Source organism: Aplysia californica, unplaced genomic scaffold (genome assembly GCF_000002075.1).
Source record: "Aplysia californica isolate F4 #8 unplaced genomic scaffold, AplCal3.0 scaffold00438, whole genome shotgun sequence".
NCBI lineage: Eukaryota > Metazoa > Mollusca > Gastropoda > Aplysiida > Aplysiidae > Aplysia > Aplysia californica.
Window position 1 is genome coordinate 474,321 of NW_004797708.1, and position 20,128 is coordinate 494,448.

At 38.0% G+C, this 20,128-nt stretch overlaps 1 protein-coding gene across 1 annotated transcript in view; it reads right to left on the reverse strand.

The window, feature by feature from the left end:
* LOC101855038 (YTH domain-containing protein 1) overlaps window positions 1-20,125 on the reverse strand; it is a 29,718-nt gene extending 9,593 nt beyond the window's left edge. Inside the window, exons 1-10 of the mRNA XM_005104832.3 lie at window positions 19,973-20,125; window positions 13,556-13,636; window positions 13,039-13,167; window positions 11,331-11,558; window positions 10,835-11,008; window positions 9,620-9,768; window positions 8,981-9,035; window positions 8,428-8,545; window positions 8,003-8,087; window positions 5,318-5,505 (exon numbers count right to left, since the gene is read on the reverse strand). Of these exons, the coding sequence (XP_005104889.2) occupies window positions 5,318-5,505; window positions 8,003-8,087; window positions 8,428-8,545; window positions 8,981-9,035; window positions 9,620-9,768; window positions 10,835-11,008; window positions 11,331-11,558; window positions 13,039-13,167; window positions 13,556-13,636; window positions 19,973-19,991 (1,226 nt within the window). The 5' untranslated portion in view covers window positions 19,992-20,125. The remainder of the gene's footprint in view (window positions 1-5,317; window positions 5,506-8,002; window positions 8,088-8,427; window positions 8,546-8,980; window positions 9,036-9,619; window positions 9,769-10,834; window positions 11,009-11,330; window positions 11,559-13,038; window positions 13,168-13,555; window positions 13,637-19,972) is intronic.
* Window positions 20,126-20,128: the final 3 nt, after the last annotated feature.

Consider the following 20,128-nt stretch of genomic DNA (forward strand, 5'->3'; position numbering starts at 1 on the left):
AGTATTACATGATAATTCACAATTGTCAACCACAAAGTGTTCTTGTGGACAATGCAAAGATTTATATAATGTAGCCATCTGCAATGCCCTTTTTATGTAACGGCATAAGTAACAGACATCAACCCAGTACCAAAGTTGTATGATGCCAAAGGACTTGAAATTAAACTACAGAATTTTAAAATTGCTATTTTTTGCCAATAGAAGACAGGCTTTTCCGTTGACAACAATTATTATTCAAGATGTGCTTCAACTTTCAAGACAAAGGCAAACAAACATGCATACATGAACAGTATCACCATAAAGAATACAAAAAGAAGGAATTTTCTGTAGCTTTTTTTTCTGGACATCCAAAAATTCATCTACCTTTTTTTAAAAACTGGTGTCATGTCTTCTTGCTTGTACTGTACAAACACCACTAACATTTTTCCAACCCAAAGCTTTTCTTCACAAACTATTGTTCGTCTCAGGAGGCAAGTATCTAATCACCAACCGTAATGTCACCAAACACAAGCGTCATAGACAAAGCTGAAGGAACAGATGTCAAGGCAAGAGTACTCAAGGGTGTAGACTTTCATACATCTGATGGAAATTAAGAACAGTGTAATGATCTGTAAATTGGAAACAGAAACTTGGTTTAGTTTTAGTAGGTTTTTACTGCACTCACAACTGCATGAGGTCATGTGAGCGCCAGAAGATTAGAGGTGTTACAAGAGAATAACAAACATAAAAAAGAAGGGTAAATAAAGACGATAGAGGTTTGATAGAAAAGAAGAACGCAAACCACACCAGAGCACCCGCCAACCACCCACAAAGAGAAACTTACAAAACAAACTTTTTAAAAGCTGAATCTAAGGCATTTGGTTGTCAGAAGTTGCATGAAGGAACCTAAAAATTCTCTGGCCTGACACCATAAGAACTGAACAACTATGGGAGCAAACAAATCAGCAGAACAAACACAGAAATCAGGGAGAGAAAACGGAAGTGTATTGGACACACCAAGAACACTGAACACTGATGCCAAACATTACCCAACTAGCCTTAAGATGGAATCCATAAGGAAAGAAAAACAGAGGAAGGTTTAAAAGTATTGAGAAGAACGTGTAAAAGTATGTGGAGGCGGGTTTGGACCTAAAGATGGGATACAATTGGACAGAGGTAGAGTCTATAGCCCATAACAGAAGCTAGATAGAGAGCTAGTTGGCCTACATTAGGCTAACAAATACTCTTGCAATGTAAGATGGACCAAATGGGTACTTTTACAATCCTTGGCATTCTGAATGATTTTTATTAAACATAACATCTGCACCTTTCTCATAATAATTTCAAATCTTACTGAACACTGGAAAACTTCCTATCTTATCAACAATACTTTTGCACTGCTCATCAACTAGCTACAAAACAAAAGTGTGTTCTTAAAATATTCATGTTAAATGGATCATCACTAGTAATTATTAAGTAATCAATACTACACACTCTTACCCTTGCATTTCAGTTTTCATTTTATTCAATACTTCCATCAGGAAGATCCATTTACAGGTAGCAATCCTACACACATTTAACTCAATATTTAGAAAATAGAACCGCCACACAAATAACTATAATCCTATACTCAATCACTTTCCAGGAATCAAAGGCTTGGGGTCAGTCATCCCAAAGAATGGCTTTTATTAAATGTCTATATTCATATCATAATTATTGATTATTTATTATTAAATTATTAATTACTATTACAGTCATATTCAATCATCCTCCGATCTAGATAAATGATTATTTTGAAACCCGGCAGACTACAGGTTGTAGATTGGAGTTGAAGAGCTGCCTCAATTTATATCTTTAAATCAACCCAACATCTTTACATACACATTTTCGACTTTAGAAATGCTTGGATCATACTTTAATCAAATTCAGAGAATACTGCTGCACACAAAATTGAAACTTTTAAAAGACAATTTGGCCCTATTTTAGCCCTTACACCAAGATCTTTCAAATGGTGAAAGACCTACTGACTAGTGTCACAACCTGAAGTTCTTAGCACGCATGTTCACATCATAAATAAAATCTAACTGAAATCCTGTCCGTGGTTTTTACTGAGCTTATGACGTTAAAAAAAGAAAGCATGAAATTATCCCAACTTTCTTTTAAGCCACCTAGATTTCAATGAGTGGGAACAAAAAACAAAAACAATTTTCTAACCATGTACACCACATAAGCCACGGTAAAAGTATTTTTATAAGAAGATCAATAATGTTATTTCAAGTAACATCAGTAATGACAACCATTTAGAAATCTGGTTACTGGTGTAAGACTGAGACTAGTGTGTGTAAAAACCAAAAAAAAGGCGCTGCAATGAGTCATCTCTTGATGTGGGTGTGGGGGCATCCACACATTTCCATAAAGAACTACTTTACAGTCTTCTTTTTTGCCCTATGTCATGTTTGAATTCGGTAGTGCAACCACTTCAACTGAAACACCTCATGTTTTTGGTTTAGATTGTCAGGAAGTAAGTAATCCACAGGCAGTATTTTATACAGACGTTATCTCAAAAGTTGCAAAAAAATAACTTACGTCCGTATGCAATACTGCACGCGAATCCACATGCTTCAAAAAGGAACTTTCCCCAATTTCTTTTGCCCCCCCCCTCCCCCCCAGCCATAAATAGATACTTGACAAATGATAGAGACCATACATTTATGACAATAACATCATAGCGTCTCCTACCCTCCTCCCATTATAAGGAGAGGAGGGAGAGGAAAGGGAGGTGAAGAGAAAGAAGATCACGAAAGCACAATGCGGAGTAAAATTTGCTAACCAAATGATTCATTACATTTTATGAAGGATGAAAAGTCGCAAAAGCTTCCAACTTTCAAGCGATCTTACAACAGTACCTCTTGCAACAGTACCATGTAAGAACTAACAAGCTTTATGAACTCTACCAACTATCTGTATGAGGCTATGTATACATGATTTTTATACAACCCAAATACACATCGCCACACGAGCTGAACAAATGGAGACACATAAATAAAACTAGAAAATAAAATTCAAAAGTTGTACTACCTAAAAACTTTGTAATCACTACAAGCTCACCCTCTTTAACTCCAAAACACAGTACACAGAGTTGTCACAATTTACTTGTCACTTGTGACATTAGTCAAATTAATAGAATTTGGCCCCTCAATACTATTCAAATGGAAATTTTAAGCAAATGTTCTCCAAAAACCATAAAAACATTTCACTTTCATGAAAATGGAAGACTGTCATAATACACGGGGAAATGTAAAACAAAAAGGCTGGCCACTGCAAAGACTGGGCTGATCCTGTGGATTTGTGGAGATCAAGTGCAGACTTAATCTGATTAAAGAAAGTGTACTTAGCAAAAAGTACTAACAAGTTTGGGGGAAACAAATATAAAAACAGCCAAAAGAAAACCAGGATCTTGAATAATAATCACAAAAGTTTCTGTGTCAAAGTAGATTTTTTCTCTTCATCAAGAACCAATATTATTTGTAATATTTTGCCTCATCAGTAGATACAATAATTTTTTTTAAAATATTATATATTCATACTAGACACAGTAATTTTCTTTGAATATGTAATTCCTTTTTGTAAAAATATAGAAAAATAAATAAAGATATTTCTAAAAGTATAAATTAAAGTTATATGTGTGTGTTGATGTATTTAAGATGATCTGAATACAAATCTAATCTGTGATAGAAAACAACAGATGAAGGGATGGGGGGGGTGGAGTGGGGGTAAAAACACTGGGAACCACAATAAAGTTGAACTACAACAGAAACATGGAAACAACTGCAACAAACACTGAAGTAAACTACCTTTCCACTCCCAACAAACAAAAACAAGGAACATGAATTCAGAGCACACAAAGTAGAAACACAAACATGTATCATACCAAACTGTTAAGCAACCCATCCACTCTGCACGTACTTGCACATAATCCAATTTGGTCAGAATAAATGTGTCCAATTTTGTGAGACTTTATAAGACTTCAATTTAGTCCATACCTTGCCTGTACTTTTTTTACCCGTTCTCATCTCATCACATTCTCATTTTGAAAGTCTTTTTATGAAACCTAATTACTAAAGAACAACAACGAAGGCACACGCTAAGCAGCGTAACGGGTACGGTTGAGCTCTCCATGTTTGGGGGATACTTTACACGCAGTCCTCTTGCGATTTATTTTCCCCCAAGCAGTTGAACACATAAACCTAAATCTTCAAGATGCATCACAAACCATCTGAAAGTACCTAAGGTGGTAGAAGTCCTTTGAAAAGTCCACATCAGAATATGAGGATAGGTAACCCATCCTCAAAAAAAAATTTAAAATTGACTAATGAACAGTCCAAAGAAATATTTTTAAGGAGTCCAATTAGAAGGAATGACAAGTCCAAAATGGAATCTTTAGGACAAACGTGTCCATTAGCTGCTAAAATTTAAAATAGTTTCTTTCACTATTATTACTCCCAACAAATTCCAAACACTGACCTTTACTTTTTTCTCAAGATAACTATTTTGCTGATAAATATCACTACCAGCTTTGTTTGTCCACTAGAAACATTTCTTGCAAATGCTCAGGGACAACAACACACTGATGAACACTGAACCAGAAACACAGCTGACGTCGCTGCATGTTGCTCAAGACATACTACATTCAGCTTTGGTGATCACGAACAACATCCAAACTCCACGGTAACTCCCAAACTCCACAGCACTATCGCTGAAGAGCTTGTAAACCTTCCCAACAAGACACAAAGCCTTCTCAAAGCTTCACATCAACAGGCATGTAAGGGGTCCACACCAGTCCTCAATGAAAATTATGTCCATGATCAAAAGTCTTTTTCTGAGAAAGTCCCAGGAAACTGAATACTCATTCACCGCCGATAAAATCCATCTATAGACAAGAAATAATTAAGGAAAACACTAGTTAAAACTTTATGTAAGCCACGCAATTCAAACAAATTAGAAGCTGTGTGTTTTCTTTTTTCTTTTTCTTATTTGTTACTTACATATGAAAGTTATTCCTAGAAGGTATCTAAAATATCTTGAAAAATTTTCAGGAAATTAACTGCTATTCCACACCTCTCTGGACCTTTCATTTTACTTAAGTATCATGCTTTTTTTTTTTTTAAGTAAGCTATTTGATAGGCTTTTAGAAGTTGATCTTTGATCTATGGCACCTAGCAGCATGTACACACTGAGATCCTTGGAGCACACCAATCTTATGGGCTACAGGAATGTCCACATAGTTCTCTATGCACTCTTCTCCAACACATGACACCCAGCACATCAGCCTCCTAACCTGGGAAAATCTGGCCCTGGGCCTATTGCCATTCTCCTTGGGCCCATGAGACGGGGTGCTCTTTCCTTGAGTCCGTGCTCTGAGCGCACGTGAGCTTTTCGTGCTTTCTTGACCACGTCCGCCATGTCCAGATTGTGATCGGAAGGAAACAGCTTGCACAGGTTTTCCCCGCATCGTGGCTCAATTTCCTGGAAAATAGACACAAATTGCTAGTAAATGAACATGTTCATTTCAGTCAACCATTTCACAAAGAGGACAACAGGTGACAGAATTCATCATGGCACATATTACAGCTAGACCTGCATGTGAGCCTCAACCAGATTGTCTGAAATCAAGATTTCAACCCCCCCGTAAGAGCTTTTGTGGGTGTCATAAGGAAGGACTTCCGAGTAACGAGCGACCACCCCACCAAACACAATAAAGTCTTAAGAGACCTAACCCTAACCCTAGGCCTACCCCCCCCAAAAAAAGAACCTGCAACGGGCCTCGTGTAAAAAGGCCAGCACAAGTCCAAAATGAAATTTATTTTTTTTTAAAACACACTCCAAAACAAACAAGGAGCATAATATGGCCTAGATCTAGATCTACATTGCTATAATAGTATTAATAGGGTTTGATATATATTAATAGGGTTTGATACAATACAATAACACAATAGAATTGGAATATATTTATATTATGAATCCTCCGCATAGATCTAGTAATCTAAATAAATTTAGATCTAGATCTTGTAGAACAAGTGAATAGGAATAGGCTTTGAACTAGAAATCGGCATCCGATTCCGAAAGGTGGGACTCAGCTTGGTCTAGAATCTAAATCTAGATCTAAATGATTCTAAATAAATAAATAATTCACGCACCTGATGAAATGCTTTTTACCAACATTAATATTACAGCACAACCTAAGATAGGGTTTGACACAATAGAATTGGAATATGAATCCTCCATTGAGGTATATAATGATCTATATAAATCTAGATATTGATCAAGATCTAGATTCTATTAGAACAAGGGAGTCGGGACTTGAATGAATCCACACGATCTGAACAATTGAATTAGTCAACAAACGAAATTCAAAATGGCCGCTCGAGCACGAAACTGAAAGTAGATAATTTAGGTCGTCGTCCTTTTTCATATTCGCATTTCTTCTTCTACTGAGGTTCCGACAATTAGACAATTGTGTCGCAAACGCCGACGTCAGCACGAGAACGAAAGTGCCGACAAAGCCGACGGGAGAAAAAGGGGGCGCTGGCAGTCGGCTAGGCCTCGCACTACGCACATTGACTGATACAGGTGGGCCCAGCGATAGCATCGGCCGGCTCGCGGGTAGCGTCGCGATTGTCGGATTTCAGACGATTTTCGGCAAACATGCAGGTCTATACAGCGCTTGAAGGGAGATGAAAATGATAATGCAGAATTTCAATAAAAAGAAAGTGGCTTTCATTCGCCAAGTCGCCAGTTCGAATCAGGAGGTGCTACTCAAGAGTTCTCACTCGTTTTTAATTTTGAAAATTCAAAGACTGGAACATTGTCTACACATTCCAGTTCAGTTGAGTAGAAGTCCACAACGAGTCTGCATGTTAACTGCATATCACTAAGAATACATTTGGGGGAAAGTTCTCAGTACCAAATAAGGAGAAACTTATCGACAGGAAAATTGTCATGCAGTGCTGGAAAAGAGCAAGATGGATGCACAGAAATCAAAAAAGGAAAGTAATGGACCTATCATCAGTCACACCCATCCACCGACCAGTGGCAACTGGTATGAATATAATAGCAAAAGTGAACAGAAGTAGAAGCAGGCCTCACTACCAGCCCTTCATCAATTTGGCCAGACCCGAGACCCACAAGACCACATGACAATGACAACCACACTGCAAATGGAAAAAGAAAGTACATTCATTAAAAACATGCCAATCACTTGTATAATGTACTTCTTCAACAAACACACATTTGTTCTGTGGAGAAGCCAAAACAGTTTCACTACTCTTGTCAATGCAGCATCATCTGAGAAAAACTACATGTCCCCTGACACAGCATTTTGTTCTTCCCTGATGATGCTTCACAAACAAAAGAGATATTTAAAAAACAAACAAACATGGAAAGAAATATATGTAGACATTTTTTTAAACTCTAATAAAGGATGACAAAGATAGAAGTTCATAGCTCAGGCAGTTGTTCATTCTTTATAGTAATCCATCTGGTACTTACACGACTGCACATTTCTGATAAAGCTATGGACTAAAATTCTGAATAATAAGTTAAAGAACATTTTCATGACAACTAAGACTACTTCTCACTACTTATGGTCATCTTTCATTACCACTGAGAGTGCCATGCCTCAAAAGAGAACAAACTTATAGGTACAGTAACTTGTTTGTGTCCAAATATCGCTTTCTGTTGTTATTAAAAACCCCCTGAAAGAGATAACTCCAAAATGACTTATCACAGAGGTAGCTTGATACAAAAGCCTAAAACAGAATTTTTCAAGGCAAGACCAAAGTCAGATGGTGATGGGGGGTTTTTTTTCAAAAGACATATTCAAAATGGTAAAAAATATTTCTGATAGTTCATTTGTACAGTAAATCGAATAAACACTCAGGTAACAATTACAATATCAAATAATACTAAAAGGTGCACAGATGAACAATCCTTTGAAGTACAGCTAGTGAACCAACAAACTGACCTGACCATCTCGCCCGATTTTCACTCGCTTGTTATCATTCCACAAATTAAACAGATGATTTGTCTTGATGAATTCCAAGTCTTTCCTGTGAAAAATTATAACAACAAAATTTTGAATTTAAAAAACAATCAAATGCTTTTTCTTCATTTAAAAACAAAAGCGGAAAGCTGAACATTTCTTTTACAAGTGAGTAACAATCTCAGCCTTACAAATAAAGAAACAGATTTTTTAAATGCAAAAAAAAAAAAAGCATATTCACAAGAAAAGAAAATTTAAAGTAAAATGAATTAGCACTATGTAGTAACAATGCAAACAAACTGCAGTTCAACAAAGATTTCCAAAACATGGTTTGAAGTGAAACAGTGATGTACACACACACACAAAACAAATTGTAAAAATGAAAGAAAACCCAGGTGAAACATTACCTGCTGACCCAGTCTAGCTTAAAAACTCCACTGAGAGCACGAGAGGTCATTCCGGGGGGTAAAACCCAGCGCACCGGAGGATGATCTTTGGTAGATTCTTCAGCCAGACGAGCAAAACCTGTAACAGAATTTGAGCCCAGCAATTCATTATCGTATGTTCTGACAAGCCAAAAATCAATTAAATTCCTTGATATTTGTTATCTGAGGGAGGACTGGACAGAAAAGGAAATCATCCTACCTATGGATAAGTCTCCCCCCCCCCCTTCCCCTATTAGATTTCCATATTAAGACAAAATCAAATCTACCGCAAAACGTAAAACTTAAAACACAGCAGTACAAATAGATGAGTGACCAACACAGTAAGTAGGAAATCAAATGAATCATCATCAGTATCTTAAAGTTGAGTCAATAACAAACGAACCAAAAAAGAAAAAATGGAAAAGTAGATCACATTCCGACAGTCGACAATACTAACCATAAATACCAAGGAAATGGCAATTTTAAAAAAAATTATCAAAACAAACAATATACAGGATAAGACATTTGCTCCAACCTTGAAATTTTCCACTTTCTTTCACAGAAAATATCAAGATCACATTTTCACACTCCTGAAATTAAAAACAAAACATTGAATCAGTCAGCAATATGTAAAACAAATCAAAATCATTTAAACAAGGAACAGGGCTTATCCAAACACAATTCAATAGCTTTTCTCTCCCACCCCCCCCCCCCACCCATATTCGCCAAGGTTTACTTATAGAAGCACATTAGCATGTCCCTGACCAAATATTTTTTTGTTTTAAACAATGCAAAACTTAATGCACACAAATTTCTGACAGGAGCCATGATGGGTATTACATCACACAATGAAAAATATAACAAACAATGATTAACTTTTAAAAACAAACAAATTCTTCAAAATAAAATAAGCAGAATTGTGCAAATTCTTCAGTAGAACCCCACTTTGAGAAAACAAATTTCCTTTTAAGACCTCCAACGCAATAGAAATAATAATAACTGAATCATTTAGAGCAGCTGTCTCTACCACTTGTCAAAGTCCCTCCATTAAAGATGACAAAATTAAAACACCCAAGCAGTTTACTATGTATATGAGAAGAAAATAAAAGACAAAACTGGTCTGTCTATCCAGCAGAAAAGTAATCATATATATATCCCTTAAACCAAATGTTACCTTGAAAGCTTGATTGAATCTGGCTTCATTTTGCGGAGGGGTTGACCAAATTCCTTTCGCCTTTGCCAATGCCACATTCTCATGATTATTACTCTTGACCAAAAAGAAGCGGGCTCCTCGCATGAGGTACTTCAATTTTGACCAATAACCTGTTGAAAAATGTATTACTGCTAAAAAAAACTTTTCAGCAACAAATAAAAAATGTCATGACACTATACCTACCTGTACAATGAATAATAAGACTTAAAACATAATGACATAAGACAATGCATGATTCATGTCTGATCATTACCAGCAAGTTTTACTTCTGCACTTTTCTTAAACACCTGAAGAACGTCTGAAATGTTCAACTCTGTGTAGAAAACAAACGGTTGAAAGGAGAAAGAAAAAAAAAGTACACATTAGACCACCCGAATAAACCAGTAATGAGGGAACTGAGCTTATCAACGTCTGGAGTACCTCAAAGAGGATACAAGCCAACAGAAGTTGTGGTTTCTGAAGAGACAAGTGCAACCTGGCATTGCACTTCTTAACATCTATTTCATAGGACAAGTATTCTGCTTCAGTAACTTCTCTGATATTTATGTTTTTAAAAAAAAGGATTCGTTGTCTGCTTGAGCAGCTTGCATCTCTAAATTTCTGAGCTATTCTTTATAATCAAAATGTGTATATGCATTATCTTAAAGATTTTTCCAAATATAAGTCTCTGACAATATCTAAACAACATTGTCCGGAACATGCACAAATACTATTTGTGTCACGACACGGTGGGATCAGGCACTCATCAATTTTTGGGTATATGCAGTTATTGGTATCATCTTAAAGGTTGTTCATTTGCCTTGCTTTTGGAGAAAAAAATATCCAATTATCTTGCATAGAAGTTGAGATATTTGTGATTGAAAATGTTGGGGTCGCTTGGTTTCAGAAGTAAAATTAGTGAGAAAATAGCCGCCAAAGTTTGGTGACTTCCATAGCTCAAGAGTCATTGGGAACTGCAAATTTACATTTTTCGTGCCTTAAATCAACACTTTTCCATAAAATCCACACATAAGAATGTTTTTTAATGGACATACAAGGTGCCGAGCCAAAAAGCAAAAATTTGAAAAAATTTTCCGAACTAACTGAAAAATGCTGATTTCTTTGATTTAATTATTTTGACGAGCGCCCGATTTCACCACGAAGCCTCACATTTGCTCGGTCATGGCTACTACATACTTCTGTCACCCTCTCGACTGTCTGCACGTCCTCTGTGCTCCCTCGATGTGTTTTCATTTCCTTCTTCAGGCTCACTGTCTCTGCTAGGCTTCCCTCTTGCTCCTTCACTCTTTCTGTCCCACTCGATCGGGGAAATTCCTCTCTGAGACTTCTTTTTTGGCTTTTCATCGTCATCTGGAAAGAACAAGAGGACATTTACATCACATGAGACATAGCAACACACTGGATGTTAATGATGACATATTTGAAATCATCGAACAGACCAGAAGCACTGATATGTAACAGTAGGAGTGAACCACAAGGATACCAAAAACCTTAGGTACCACTTCCAGATCAAATTAAATTTACCTAATATCAACCAAAAAACATTGAGAAGACAGTTCATACTCTTCAACTGTACAAAAGAAAATTTTCAAGTCAAAAAAGTCAAATCCAAGGGAACTAATCATGTGTGGAAAGGAAAAATATACTTCACCCATCTGGTAAGTGCTCTAACCTGAATGGTCATTGTCATCAGCATTCAGGCTTAAGTCTGCTTTTTCTTCTTGATCTTCAGCATCGTACTCTTCCTCCTCATCCCCTTCCTCCTCTTCTTCTTCTTCCTCCTCCTCCTCTTCTTCTTCTTCCTCCTCATCCCCCTCTTCTTCATCTTCTTCCTCTTCATCCTCGTCTTCTTCTTCTTCATCATCATCATCGTCTTCTTCCTCTTCGGACTCTTCTTGATCTGTTGATTTAAGAAGAAAAACAAGTAACAGCAAACGGGACATTGCAAATTGAAAACTAGCTACGTCAGATTCCTGGAAAAAAGAATGCGTACTGCAATAAAAAATATTTAAAAACCCATTTATTGAAACAAAACTCTGTTATGTAACCATGTTTTCGTTTTAGTAAGTGTTTTACAACACTTGCAACACAATAAGGTCATATAAGTGCCGAAGATTAGTTGTTGTTTTTTTTAGTAGAGACTTTACAACGCTCGCAACTGCATAAGGTCATATGAGCGGGAAGGGGTGGATGTCAACAGAGAAGTCCTTACATGGAATCAGGCTTACTCCGCTCACCTCTCAAGCTTCAACAGTACAAATTCTGCTTCGACTAATCAGGCACCCTGGAAATAACGGGTCACAAGAGTGTGACAAACATACAAAAGAAATAGAGGGAATATGACGATAGTAACGATGAAGAAAGAAAAACCAGCAGTTCCCTGCTGCAGTTCAGGCAGACATAGATGAGTCAGCCCATTTACAATTCTACTGTGCAAAAGAACATGTTAATGCCCCCCCCCCCCCCCCCCCCCCCCAAGGAAAGGCCTAACGACACTTCAGTCAGTAGCACCGCCCGGGGGGGGGGGGGGGGGGGGGGGGGGGGTTACGAAGATTACAGGTGTTACAAGGGAGTAACAAACACAAAAAGAAGGAAGGGAGATAATAGAAAGACGATAGATTCAGATGTTTGATAGAAAAGAAGAAGCAGACCACAAAAGAGCACCCGCCAACCACCCACATAATCACGTCTTTTAGTTTTAGTAAGAGTTTTACGGCACTTGCAACACAATAAGGTCATAAAGTGCCAAAGATTAGAGGTTACAAGAGAGTAACAAACACAAAAAGGAAGGAGAGGAGATAAAGATGATGGATGTTTGATAGGAAAGAAGAAGCAAACCACACCAGAGCACCCGCCAACCACCCACATAATCACGTCTATTAACACTTAAAGTGTTTTCACTTTCATCTAGGTCCTTTCACTTTTTGTGAGTATGTGTGTAAGTGTTAGTGTGCACAACTATCCAACAATCTATAAAGCAAAACACAGATTCAAGCACTCATACAATTATACAAAGCATAAAAATGAATCCAATCTAAAATGAACTGACAGATCGTGTGTCCTAGGAGCCAAACATTTCTCAATCCCTGATCATTTAAATAATCAAATACATTAAGAGACAAAAATATGAATTACACGGTACAGACATAATTTAATTTTCAAAATTTGAATGCAATGAGAAAAATTCGAAACAGACCTACTACCTCAAGTTTCTAAAAATATCCATATTTCATTTTTACAAGCAAATGCAAGAACTTTAAATCTACAGGACTAACTTTTTTTTACCATACCCTATAATCCAAATAGAAAGGATACAATATGTTTTTATATCCCTAAAGTTGAAATTACAGAGACATGGCAAATAACTAGAGCGCACAAACCTAGAGAGTCAACATTACTCTGATCACACTGCATTCTTGCTGTCTTTGGCCTTGAGTGGTCATCGCTTACTGAAGAAGACATTGGTCTTTTTGATGGGCGAGACTGAGCATTCCTTGCAGCCAAATCTACTGAAAAATTATATACGAACAACAAACAGATGATTACATAAATGGAACCCCAAATAACACCTTAATTTACACAAAGGAGTCACAACATCTCAGAATAAAAACCAAATGAATTAGGAGAAGGTCCATCTGAGAAGAATGCTTCACCATAAAAGAGCATGGTACACTTTCACTGCAAAAGAATTTAAGAAATATCAGGCAAATATTTATATAAGAGAGACGAGATAACCCAAAAAGAAAGTAAAATGAGTGAAGAGCCTGCTATAAATATTGACCATACTTTATGATTTAAAGAGCTTGCATTGTGACAATTCTTCAGTCACTCGCTTTGAAATTCTATTCAAAATATTAACCATTTGGATATTAATCATTAAAAAACTAACATGCTTACCTGCATCCTCACTCATTTCGGCTGAAAAGTCGTCACCTTCATGGTAATCATCCAGTATGTCATCCAGTAGATTCTCCCCATCTGCACATTAAAAAAAATCAAAAACAAATTTGAACCATTACATCAATCAAACCAAAAGAAATACAGTCAAACCTGTGTAAGACGGCCACCCATTGTCAAGGAGAAAAGTGGCCGTATAAGACAGGTGGCCGTCTTAGGCAGGACTGATCAAAATTAAAACAGCAAATCCTTCTCTTCTGAGGTTCAAACCGAGGCTGATCTCAGGCTTTGGACTGCCGTAGGCTAATTCAAAAGGGTTTGTGTTTTTTCTTTTGAAAAAGGGGAGAGGGTGGTGTAAGAAGGGTTTTTGTGTTGTTGCTTTGTTGGTGTGGGGTTTTTTTGGGTTAGCATTCTCTTTGTTGCTGATTTTGTGCAGCAAGTTCATGTCAACGTCCATTGTTACTTTGTTACTAAAAAGATTAGCATACCTGCCAACATTGCCTGGGTCAAAATCTGTAGTTGACACAAATTTTTGTCCAAAAATCTGTAGTTGACCTAAAAAATTTGAAGAAGGCTTTATTGCCAGTTGCCCTTATCAATATTTTGACCAACATCAAATATGAATGTGCTTGCGACTTCAAACAAATGTAGAAAATGACAAACAACAAAAACAACAAAAAAAGACAAATATGAAAACTTCCAGATGCATTTACCCTTTAGTAGTTGGTGCCGTTCCTGTCCTATTCATACATGCACACACACACACAAATGAAACAAACAAACAAAAACAAAAAAACAGAAGCAAAGATGACGAAAAGGGGGGTCTTGGATGACTCAGGCCTAGCCTTGGCCTTGGCCCTTAGCCTTTGCAGAGTTTATAAGGTAAGAGTACGACGGATCCCAATCCCACAAAAGGCCTGCACCAACGCACGTTTGGACGTTCTGCAGAGAGTTTTAGATCTAGTAGTAATCAAAATTTAGAATACTAAAATTTGCTTCCAAAATGAGTTTATGTTTTTCTGGTGTTGTCTTCAACAGAGGGAAGGAGTAGATCTTGCGAGAACTTCCGGGCAAAACAAAATGGCGACCCGCCTTCGCATGAATTTCCTCCTTTTTTGAAATTCCTGAGCGGCAGCTATGTTAAATCTAGATCTAGGCTAGCTTCGAAACTAGATCAATGATTTATGTCTGTCTGTCTAGATCTAGACCTAGGCCATATATATCTAGAAGAACCTAGGCCTACCCTGAGCCAAGAGGGCGCTGAAACTTTGTGAAATCACAAAAGAGTTCCCTTACCGGGTCTGTATACTTTGTGACTTTGTTCCCGGTTACCAGGTCTGTATACACTTCGTTTTATGGTAAAATCAGGAGGGCATGCTCCCTTGAAACCTCCACCTTATTTTTGTTAGTTCAGGGGGGCAAAAAGGCCACCTCTAATCTCACCGTGAGTGAGATATTCTCACCCCGGGTGAGAATAGCGCTGGCAAGTCTTTTGGCTATTCTCACCCGGTGTGAGTTCACCGTTATAGCCTAGATCTAGACCAACCAATTTTGCGTTCACCCTGAACCACAGAATTCTACACTGTGATAACAGAAAAATTGTAGAATTCTGTGCCGTGAGCTTGTACGTTCCATTACTACTGTTAGTGTTAGCCTAAAAGCATACAATTTTGTCTGTGGGCAGTGGAGAGAGAGAGAGAAAGAGAGAGAGAGGAGTAGTGCGAGAACTTCCGGGCAAAACAAAATGACGACCTGCGTAGTTCGGCTCGATTCAAAAAGTTAAATGAGCCATTGCCAAAACGTGGGGAAAAACACACACATCTCACATAAGTGTGCATAAAATGTGATGCATTTGTATTTTATCCTCCAAAACGTATACACATGTCAAATATAGGATGTAGAACCTGCATTAGCAGTTTCAGACCCCATGTCAGCTTTATAATCTTGAGTTTGTAAATTTTGTGCCAAAAATGTTCGTTTTTTAGTGATTCCTGGAGTGTCATTTTGAGCACACCAATGCAAACTTCCAAGAATGTCCAAAATTTAGTATTTTTGGGTGGGTTTTTTTACGTGTGCTTTGATCCTATGCTATTTGTCATTGAGAAAGGTTAACTTGCTCAAGAAATCGGTTTATTTGTTTGCAAATAGACGAACAATTCCGATTACTTGTGCGTCTGTCGTGTCGTCACGGACTAGGTGTTTCAGAAAACACCATTATTTTTCAGTAGAATCACTGTAGCTGGTTAAATCTTTTTGCCTATCGTCGTTTATTCAATACTTCAAAAGCCGCTATGCGCGAAAGGAACATCGGGTTCCTAGATCTACGATTTCGGTCGGCTGTTTAACATTCACCGTTATTGTCGTCAATTTGCGACGTGCCGGAAGTCCGAATTTCGCCCACTTTTGTTTTGAATGGGTCATCAACAATGCCCGGATATAATTGTTTTCTTGAGTGACTTCCCCTTACCCGCTTCCTCAGAACAACGGAAGCAACGGGGGAAGCAGAAAAACGAAGTAGTCATTGCCTTCAGCGTCCGGTGACGCACAAGTATTTTGCGTTGAATGTGACGTACTGGGCTGTTTTGCGTGTTTTTAGGCTACTCTGTTGAATATTTTAGTGAAATTGCGGTGTTTACACTGGATTCCTGGAACAAGAGTGTGATGTGTGAACAAACTTCGAGAGATGGATCATTTCTGTGGTTATAGATTTAGCTTTTGTGCTCAATGATGACGTTTGGGGTGTCGTCATGTGTCTTCATTGTTATGTACAGAGCTGTTAAAGTACTTTTTAAAAAGTATTTAAGTACAAATTTAAGTACAATCTAAAAAATGTACTTAAGTACAGTAAAAGTACTTTCCTGTAAAATGTATTTGAGTACAAGTACTTTTTTAAAAAGTACTTATGAGTACATTTTGAGTACTTTCTGCTAATATGCTAAAACACTTCAGCGCTTATGCAAAACATCATATCAAATAACATATCCAGCCTATTTGATAAATTAGGCTATTTAATACTAAAAATGTAAACATTATACAAAGCATTTGAATATACAATGTACGCACTGAGCGGAGGTGGAAATGGTCCGCGAAATTGAAAAAACCCAACCCAAACGGACAGACGCAACTGGCGGGTAAGTGATATTATGAATAGAACTTGTTTGAGCAAGACAATGTGATCAAATGTAAGTCAGTTCAAGAGGTTGGAAAGTTCTACAGAAAAAGTATCCAAATTGGAAAATGTAGATACAAAGTTACTCTGAAAAAAACGTAAAATTGATGAAAATGGCCAGCCTAGAAATGGAAAAGTGCATTGAATTCTTCATTAACAAATCCTCAAGGAATCAATGTAGCCTTAAGCAAAAACCACCAAAAAAAAGTTTAAAATAAATTTAGGCAGCCTAAAAAATTGTTAGATTCAGTTTCAATTGATTATAGTGGTAAGACAGATTTAGGTCACTCTGTGTAGTCCACGGCGCCCACGGCAAACCAAAATACAATAGTTTCCTAGAGTCTAGTAAGTGTAGTGTAACCAAAGATTCTCTACTGCAGTAGTCTCCGCCTAAGATCCCCGTGCTCGGAAGCAAGGAAAATAATTATGGGATCTTAGCCGACGAAGCAAAGGAAGAATCTACATAGTGACCCTTGAACTGACGTGACCCCTGGGTGGATTTATGACATATGACAAGCAAAGAGTGGTCAACCTTGATGACCAATCACAGTGGCATGAGGCATGCCATAAATAATACATGTATATATATACTCATTAGCCTATCGTGAGTCTAGAGATCTTTATCTACGTTTATCCAGTTGCCCCTCCCCTTCACCTGTCCAACAATTTTAGCTTTCCATATCTGATTGAGTTCCCCCCTCCCCTCAACCACCTTTGTCGTTACGCGCCATTACGTTGTGACCACACCAATTAAAATTCAGGCTGTATCGCAAATTCGGAATACAGAAAAACTGCTTTCAATGATCAGGGCAGAGTTCACAGTTTGATGCGATCCCGCCTGGAGCGAACTTGTAGGCCCTACCCACCCAGGGAGTGATGTAAGTTTAGGTGGTGAGGTCAGATGCGAGTGCGATGTTTGGGGAAAAGAAACGCATCGGTCAGTTCACACCTCAGTGTGATCCCGTCTGGAGCATATTACCATTATGAATGGAGTTCATAGTGTACAAAGTCTTTGTTTACTAAACAAATGGAACTTAAAGTCCATAATTTGCCTTGCTGCTTATCTGTTTTTGTCATCACTGTTACATACAAGAAATACAGTGGTTGCCAAACCAATAGACCCATATCTCCAAAACCGTACATCTCCTTGCTCAGATACTCTAGTAATATGAGCACTAAATGTCAATCTGTGACTGACAGAAAAGAGAGTCAAATTGGTAAGAAAAATTTTTTTGCACCACTGAGTCTCAAGAGAGTCTCACGTTTTGGCAATTGCTCAAATAGCCGTAGCATCTTTGTAGACGACCAAATTAATTAACTTATATCTATATATGTGTTTTAAAATAATTTTTAAACTTAATTTTGGTCAATTTTATTGTCCACACCAATAGACAGTAATCAGAAAGAGACATAGAGAGAGAAGAGGGGAGGAGTAGATCTTGAATGGCGACCCGCGTAGTTCGGCTCGATTCGAAAAGTGAAATAGCCATAACATCTTTGTAGACGATCAAATTAGCTTACGTTTGTGCTATAACATAATTTTTTCTTTGCTATCCATTTGATCATCCACACCGATAGAAAGTATTCCAAAACGAAGTGTATACAGACCCGGTAACCGGGAACAAAGTCACGAAGTATACAGACCCGGTAAGGGAACTTCTTTGTGATTTCGGAAAGTTTCAGCGCCCAGACCCAGAATTGTGTGTGTGTGAGAGAGAGAGAGAGAGAGAGAGAGAGAGAGAGAGAGAGAGAGAGAGAGAGAAAGAGGAGAGAGAGAGAGAGAGAGAAAGAGGAGAGAGAGAGAGAAATTCTAGAGATCTAGGCTAGCCTCGAAACTAGATCAATGATTCATGTCTGTCTGTCTAGATCTAGACCATAGATCTAGAAGAACCTAGCTACCCTGAGCCAAGAGGGCGCTGAAACTTTCCGAAATCACAAAAGAGTTCCCCTACCGGGTCTGTATACTTTGTGACTTTGTTCCCGGTTACCGGGTCTCTATACTCACATAATTAATACTGTATAGAGGCTACACTCCCATTCCAAAATTAGGAAAAACAGGTCTTGTTTCACACGGGGTGAGAATAGTCAACGGTGGCAAGGCTCACCCAGGGTGAGAGGTCGATCGTATTTTTATTCTCACCCCACTTCCTAGCAAAAAAAACCCCTGAAACCCCCTCACTCTTGAGGCCAAAACCTGCGAATAACAATTGCGGTGTGGGAACTACCGATAAAGCGCCAAGAACAGGGTGAGGGATGCAACCTAACTCTGCAAAACATCAAATCATGGTAAAAATCCATGCCCCCCCCCTGAACTCCCCCTCCATGTTTTTAGGTAGCGTCAATTGCCACCGAGTGACGCGGTGGCAATTGACAAAAATTGACTTTTTGTCAATTGCCACCGAGTGAAGCGGTGTCAAGTCTGGAAACAACACCATCTTTAGCATTATAATGTGTGTCTAATGGGTCAATTTGTTTTCAACTAATTTCATTGGACGAGCATCTAGTCTAGAGCTACGGTACCAACTTGGCGTGTTTTCAATGAAACGTCGTAGGCGTAGATCTAGGCTAGCCTTAGCCTACATTTTGTTGTAGAACCAAAGCAAAAGAGCTCCAATTTACTTGGTGGCAATTGACAAAAAGTCAATTTTTGTCAATTGCCACCGCGTCACCATGTTTTTATTAGGTCGGGGGGGGGGCTTGTCCTGAAATCCCCCTACTTTTGACTCGTGGGGCCCAACAAACCAGCTAATAATAGCCTAATTGGGGGATGGGAACTGTCGAAAAAGTGCCATTCTTTGCCTTGCCTTGAATTTTGATTTTCTGGCTTTTAGAGTTGATTGAGCGTTTCCTTCCAGTCTCAAGTCTCATGCTTAGGTTAGGAGACTTAGTTCACTCCTCAACGATTACCTAATCTAGATTTCATTAGATCTAATCTAGAATCTAGCTAGATCTAGATCTAGCTAGAATGTAGATTCTAGCAATACAGGGTCTTAGACGTTCAGCTTTGGACTTTAACGAACGAAACTAGCCTTCATCTAGATCTAGATTCTAGATCTCTAGATTCTAGATCTTGATCTAAAGTCTAATCTAGATAGAACTACAAAATGACAAAGAAGCTATCTAGAATCTAGATTCTAATTACTTTTATACTTCACTTCACTCTTCACTTCAACTGATCCGAATTTAAAAGCTTCTTTTGCGTGCTTTCATAGTCTAGAGAGAGATCCATATATTTGCAGACACCTTACCTTTCACTTTCAAACTCATGCTGGTGCGCTCACTGTGTCTTTATCGCCTTTAGTTATATCAATTACTACAATAAATAGACATGAAAAACAAAGAATCGCATTGACCGTCAGTCAAAGATGGCGATTAGATCAGTCAAGGCTGTGTTTTTCTTCGTA